The 7,673-nt window shown below is 34.2% G+C and overlaps 1 protein-coding gene across 1 annotated transcript; it reads right to left on the bottom strand.

Moving 5' to 3' along the window:
- Positions 1 to 3,398: 3,398 nt before the first annotated feature.
- On the bottom strand, positions 3,399 to 5,015 carry LOC148624153 (uncharacterized). Its single transcript, XM_088571157.1, has one exon. The coding sequence runs from the start codon at positions 4,582 to 4,584 to the stop codon at positions 3,577 to 3,579; it is 1,008 nt and encodes a 335-aa protein (XP_088427283.1). The 5' UTR covers positions 4,585 to 5,015; the 3' UTR covers positions 3,399 to 3,576.
- Between the last annotated feature and the right edge of the window lie 2,658 nt (positions 5,016 to 7,673).

Genomic DNA, 7,673 nt, shown 5'->3' with positions numbered 1-7,673 from the left:
ACAAGTTACTGAAGTATTACCAATAAATTGTGCTGATATCAAATAAATTACTTGACACGTGATTCACACCCTTTTGTTTCCCTGATCAATCAAATGCACTTTCTGTTGTACCTTTCAGTTAGTTAATAAATAAGTGCAGTCTTGTGATGAAGTTGTTGAATATGACGGTGGTTTTTGAAAGAACATAATATTAAAGAAATAATAATATATGTGACCAGTTTACATTCTACAGAATTTTAATTGCATATTAGCTCGGATCAAGGAGTTAAATATATTCTACTATAGAAATTCTTGCTCTTATCACGAAATTTGGGGACATGAGCATATTTTTTTAAATATATATTGGAGAGTTCAAATTCTCTTAGCAAATGTATTGTTTTCGCAAGAATTTTATATGACAAAAAAATTGGTCACCGTAGTCCGCGAACATTTATACAGTTAAGTATATTGTCTGAGGTATGCTACCAATTTTACTCATGGCTATGCCATTGTGAAATAGAACGGACGTCTAAACTTTTTTTTTTTTTACATTTTATGATTAATGGTGGGTATAGATCGTTTTTGGCTTACATTACAATGCACGTTTCCTTTAGCTTCTAGCAACATGATATACCGTAATTTAAAATTATGCCAAGAGAAAAAATATTTGTTCGCAGCTGGATGTGAACATGTTCAATTATGAATCCATTTAAGGAGTATAATTACTATTAATAAGTCAAGTACAATTTCATGGTAATGAATAAATACTCTTATTATTCATTTCAATAATTCGGAGTATGGGAAATTAATCTCGGCGGGTAACTGTTGGAACTAAAAGTATTCTATAATTCATTTGGAATTGATCTTACCATCTGCCAACAAATGTTGATTTTTATAGCATGTTATTCAGTAAGATTGTCAAAGATTTGTTCTGTGATTCCTCTGTTCTGTACCACGATTTCAATAATATATGACCGATGTTCCCTTTTTGGTCGTATTAGTTTCGGGTTCCTGAAATTTCATTTCCCTTCGGTATTCAAGTTTACGTGAGGTTAGGGTTAACCCCATATCGGCAACTTAATTTGATGGAAGTCACGCAACTGTTCAGTTTGGCTTTAGAATTGGAAATTGATCTTGAATTCTTGGTACTACTGAACATAATCAATGTCTCCCGTCCAAAGAATTCAGGTTCATCATTACCGATCAACAAATATGGACTCAATTACACCACAAATTTCCCTTCGACTACAAACAAATCTGTGTATTTAGAAAAACTTTAAGGCATAACATCCCTTAGATTTGAGATTTGAGGAAGTTAGAATTTTTTTGTAAAACTAAATCAAAAACTGACCCGACTTTTGCTGTGTTGTTTTTATCAAATCTACTGATCCCACATAATAAACTTTAAGTAAAAAATATTTTTATTGTAAGTTTTTTTTCTTCCCATTAAAAAAATGAGGGTTACAACCTTTTAGTCTTTGAACCTAAGCGATAGATGGATCAATAAAGTCGGTGTTTCGTGAACTATAATAACCTTTTATTATTTGTCTTTGACTTTTGACCTCATTAGGTCATTAGAGGTCGGCGGTAATGGACAACTTGATGACTTCTCATTCCGTATTGTCAACTTTCCTTTCATCTGTGGCAACATTCCTTCCCTTTTTTTTTTATTGTGCTAGACATCTTACAGTGTTTCTAGAAAAGCAGGGGACGCTTATCCTACCGCTGCACCTGGTCCATACTCCCAAGTTGCTTATTTACTTTAATTTCTTTGTATGTTTCATGTTCTCTGTAATATGTGTCTGTCTTTATCATTAGATAACTAAGTATATTCTTTTGATTTCCGCTCGAATCTTGTCCCCTTGATTACTCTTTGAAACTGATGCACTTCTTATGTAGGATATTTGTATGTCTTTTGACTTTTCAAATCTGTAGAACGTGAAAGTAGCACCGTGACCTCTGCCTTCGACTCTTTAGGTTACAGACCACCAATTCAACCAATGAGCATTTGGAACGTACGCACAAATAGTCCTACGCAGAAATTACCCCTGTTCCTCATAGTGCTTTGAAAAAAGTTCTCATCTTACTTAAAAAAAATTAAACAGTTTCTGAAAAGAAAAACATTTCTGTACAATTTATAGGTGCATTTTGCTTCCTGTGATGTGAAGCCTAATCTCCATAATGATTTCTATATATACCCCTATCTTGTGAAAACACTGGGATTTCCCATGCTATTTATAGACCCTTCACTTCCGGTGACCAGTACTGCACTGCAAGTCTGCTAACCCCACATGCCATTCTGAGGATTGTGAGCTGACATATGTAGAATCATGCTGATATATAGTCCTCTGCAGGTTAAAGTTAAGGTAAAGTCCAGAGAAGCCATTGAATATTGTGAAATTAGCATAGAAGCCTATGGGAAGTGGAATTAGAGGTTTCTAGCCTGTAATTACTGAAAAATATCTTTCATTACGATAGTGTACGTGCTTGGTATCATATTTATCTTCGTCTGACCTCAAGCATAGTCCAACTTTTGATTAACGTGTACTGTCAATAAAACAAGGACATGAATGTTGGTATTCTATAACAGTTCTTCCTAGTAAGAAAATGTTTTTATCATTTAATGGTATGGCGCTTCTGTCGTCCGTATTATAGACATTTTGTGTCCGGGCAATTACTTGAATATAATATAGATCTCTATTGCATTGTACCACAAGGGGCACAATAGAAGGCGCGGATTGATTTTATTGTCATTACTTGAACGATGATATGATTTACAGGAACCCCTGCCTATGAAGGGTTCCAGAAACAAATAATGAAGGCGACCTCGAATACCTTTAGTCAAATAACGATTCTTTTTAAATAATGCTTCTATAGTTCAAAAAATTTTTTATCATAAACTGTTAAAATTGACTAATACCTTTATATTTTCGTATTTTGCACCAAGTATTTTCATTGTTATATTTATAAGCAAGTAAACAGATTTTTTAGTCTGATTTCGAAAGCTCAACCTCGGCGGACTTGACATATTTTTCCCGTATATTTTTAAGCGAGGGAAAGTTCAAATTTGCTCCCAAAATGTTTCAATGTATATCGTGTCGTGATTAAGGAGTGTCGGAAACTTCTAAAATATGCATTTTTTTTTTATTTCAGTTGATGTTTGAATATTTATTTTTGCTCCTCTTTTGGTCTTTTCATCTTCAAGATCATTGCAAAATAATGATTGTAATTATCATGGAATTGAGGAGTATCATTTTCCATCGTGTTCATGTCATTTTATGTAATTTTATTTATAGACCTTTATAGTATGTAATTACATAGTTAATGGTCTATTAAGTAATAAATTGTCAAGCAACACAAAATTGTGACAACTCGATTATATTAAATACTTATTTTAATAAGGTTTTCCATGTTGCATAAATAACAAACATTCAACATCACAGTGCTTGGTTGCAGAGACAAATACAGGTACATCACAGAGTTTGGGTGCAGAGACGAATACAGAAACATCACAAAAATTTGTCACATAGACGAATATGAGACGAATCAAAAAGACATCTGATCTGGCGTTTTATGCCACATCTATAAACATAATACTCATTTGTATTCTCTAAAAGAAGGTGTCCGTCTGTTTTCAGTACATTCCTTTAAGTCTTTACCACTATATTGTCTATGTCTACAGATACTTTGAAGCCAACAATGATAATGGATTCTCTGGGCTTCACTAAACCAGTTACTAGCAAATGCTGTCGCTACGAGCATATGAACATCATGTTCGTATTCAGTCCCACATCGTGCGTACTGGTCATAACATCTTTTGATAGCATCGAATGTTCTATCTTCGTTAATGTAACCAGGTTTTTTCAGCAAGAATCGTGATATCAACAAAGACAGTTTAGCAATGCTTTGAGCAGTGTACCCATAGTCATAGTTTGGGTCAAATTCAGCAAATTGCATGTCAACAAGTTCATTCTTTGTCGTTTGTAAATCATCTTTCATCTTTCTACATTCTCTCTCCATAAGCCTGTTTTTCGATTCGGATATTTGTAAGTCCCGTTTTAGATTCTTAATTTGAAATTCCAGAGAACTTATTCTGAAGAGTAGATCTGACACCTCATTAGATGTAACGGAAGCACCCGCCTTGAGATATCTTAACCTTCGTACTCCCCTAGATTCCTCGGGTTCCTGAACGGCCGCAGCTATCCCTTCACATCTTATCTGATGGTCTGCTAGATCACAACGGTTTACCGTGACATTACATCCCGCACAATCCACTGGAAAGTAGTTGCAGCTCTCTAAATGAGTCGGCAGTCTTTCTAAGCGAATCAAAACTTTACATCCTCGTTCACTGTAATCACAAACTACATCAAATCCATTGATAAGGTTACGAAGTGACAGAACGGGTTTCGCATCACCCTTCTTCATTTCACTTCTACATTCTGGGCAAGTGTTAGTACCCGGTTTATTTAGCCACGTGTTCAGACATTTCGTACAGAAAGTGTGACCACATGGTGTCAACACTGCATCTTCAAGTACAGCACTGCAGATTCCACATAGTAAATTAGGATCTATTGCACAAACGAATCGGTGTACACCGTATCCCATATTGCTGCCGACGTTCGGACTAGGTCAGGAAAAAATCCTTAAATGTCACTTTAATACCTTGTTATCTTAAAATCAAAATCCAAATAGAACTGACTCGACCAGTCATTAAATGTTTTCTTCTCTGATTAACTTTAATTTCCCTTCAATTTAAATAACTGAAGTAACTGTCATAAGATATTTACTTATGTTTGAAAGCAACGACGAAACAGGAAAAACTTTATTTTCTTCTAACTCCAATCTATAATTTGTTAATTGAAAAAAAAAACTATTCCGAAATGAAAAAAAAAATCAACAAACCCGTGCTGCTAAAGTTAACAAACTGATGCTTCTGTCATGGGAAAACGAGTTTCTATCTCGTGTAACAATTTTTTTTCCTTTTCACCATACTGAATCGATACATTTATTATTCCGCGCATGGCTAAATCTAGAGTCAAATAGTTTCTACCTATTCTAAATCACTTATTGATTGATCTTTATAATGTAAACTGATCTCTTAATCAGATATTAGTATGCGCAATCTAAAACAGAAATTAGAACCTGCTAATAGCAAGTTGAAGAATGTTCAGTGTCGTTATGAATAAGAAGGTCACTGAGATCAAGTGTATAACTAGGGGCTAAGTATGCTTATTTCTTCCCTTTATTGGTGTCACGTCTTTGAGTAGAAAAGTAACCATAACTAAACCAATTACAAAGGGAAATTTAACTATCTTATGACACCATAAAAGAAGGTTTAGTATCCCAATCTCCCCAACTGTCTTGTCTACTACGTTGGGCATTTGTTCTGTCTCCACCTGTAGTCTATATAACATTCTGTGTATAAGAATGTGATATCCGACGTTTGATACAAAATGTACAAATGATTTTGGTCTAGATCGATGACATTCTGTTATAGAAATTTAAGTTGAAATTTAAAATTTAGCCTTGTGAAATATCAAGTTACACCCACTTATCAAATAATATGGTTACAGCTTTGATGATCATAGAAAAATATTTATTAGTGAATTGAGAATGTTTATGGTTTAATCATATAACCATGTACTTATTACATACTCGTTTGTAAAATGGAAATCAGCTAATATTGAGATGCAGTATTTTTAAAACTTCATCCATAATAGATAGATCACAAGCCTGTGTGACGATACGTTTCTGTTATATTTTGTACACTTTAAATAATACTCACTCAAAGGTCCGTAGACTTAAACTGAAATTTTGTAATTTAAGAATATTTTTGTTGTTTTTCGTGTTGGTTGACCAGTGACTGCAATAGCAGAGAATTGGAAAAAAAATTGCTATGTTTTATGAACAATATAACATATTTCGCTAATTGCATAGTTGAATGTTGTTATGAAAAAAAGACCCGTCCGCTTTTTCAGAAAAATCAAATTACTTCCCCTATCTGAATCACTTCATATTTACGCACCTATTCAAAAGCCCCGATCCGTTAATGTAAGCCACCTACAAACCCTTAAAATTTCTTACATTAAAGTAAATATTGTTTCAAGGAATTATTTGAGTAGTATGAACAAGGAATTTTCCTCAGTCGCAATATTTTAAAGGGCATTCAGGTCTTTCTTATAAAGTAATTTAAAAGCGTACCATTAACGTTATCTTCATCAGTGTAAATCTTAACTAGAACGACACACCATATGTCTCTAATAAATTATACTAAATAATTCATACACTATTTGTTATTATTCATCCGAGAAAAGCACTCTAGATGTTATTATATAATAAGTAATTGAAACATCAGAAAAGATCTTGGTGCTCTAATCGTTTAACCTGTATGTTTTCTAGCACGGATCTTTTAGAAGAGTCTGGATTATCAACAAAAATGGTGTTTTCTTTTGGTTTCACGGCAATTTTTAAAACCAATGGGATCTTCAGCAAAATCACCTTTTTTTTAAATTTCAATTTAAACATATGCTATTTGTTCCACATAAAACAATTGGATAGGAGTAGTAACTTCTTAAATATTCAATACAAGAGGCCATTCCTGTTATCGATTGTGTCAAGTCTAAAAAAAATGAATGCATTTTTAGCTCATCTGACCGAAGGCCGTGTGAACTATTGCCATCATTTGGCGTCCGTCGTCGTCGTCCGTCGTTGTCGTTAACAATTTTTCAAACTCTTCCCCTCTGACCAATTGGAACCAAACTTCTGTTACTTGGGGTATCCTGCTAAAAACTGATGTGGGGATTTTTGATCCGTCGAGGGGTCATACAGTAGTTTTTCGCATATATTGCAAAAACCGTTAGGTTTGGCCAAATTCTGATTAGGTAAAAGTGTTCAGCATGATGAGATCTATCTGTGGTCAAATTTTCATTGTAATCTGTGAAGCCATGTTGGAGTTATTGCCCTTTTCCGCCGTATTTTGCTATTTTTTTTTTGTTATTTCTTTCAAAAATGTTCTCTTCTGACACAACCTGACCAATTGGAACCAAACTTAGTATTTATGTTCCTTTGGATATCTTGCAAAAAAATGTCGTGGGTATTTTTGATCCGTCAAAAAACATGGCTGCCGTTACTAAAAATAGAATACAGGGGTCAGACAGTAGTTTTTCGCATATATCTCCAAAACCGTAAGGGTAGCCGAGATATTTCAATTGCTGAAATGACCCTTATTATAAGGCCTACAAAAGTTTCCGATGGATCAAAGTTGTCAGACGACTCCTTCTTAGAGTAATTGCTCTTGAAAGATGAAAAATGACGTTTTTTTTTTCAGTTTTCAGTGATCTTGAAAACTATAACAGAAAGAATGAAACTTTAAATTACTGAAATGATCCTTATGATATGTCCTACCAAAGTATTGTTTTGTTAAATTTTCTGGACAACTCCATGTTAAATTTATTGCCATTGAAAGATATAAGCAGGTGAGCGATTCGTGCTCCTGGGAGCCACTTGTTCTTTTTCTTGCCCATTCAGAGATCATTTTTTTTTCAGTCAAGCAAAGCTGCTTGCATTATTATAATCCCCACTTGCAAAGTCAAGAGTTGGTATGTAGTGATAGGGGTGTCCGTCCTTCCGTCCGTTACGGAGGTTACACATCTCTCATTCGTTACTTCTCCTACACCACAGAATGGAATTATACG

This window comes from Perna viridis, chromosome 2, assembly GCF_037379345.1.
Source record: "Perna viridis isolate PV_CMFRI_1.1 ecotype Kerala chromosome 2, ASM3737934v1, whole genome shotgun sequence".
Classification (NCBI taxonomy): domain Eukaryota; kingdom Metazoa; phylum Mollusca; class Bivalvia; order Mytilida; family Mytilidae; genus Perna; species Perna viridis.
The sequence above is the reverse complement of the archived record's forward strand: the minus strand, read 5'-3'. Positions and strand labels throughout refer to the sequence as shown.

Coding starts and splice junctions, on each gene's coding strand:
- LOC148624153 (XM_088571157.1), bottom strand. CDS start 4,584: ATGGGATACGGTGTACACCGATTCGTTTGTGCAATAGATCCTAATTTA.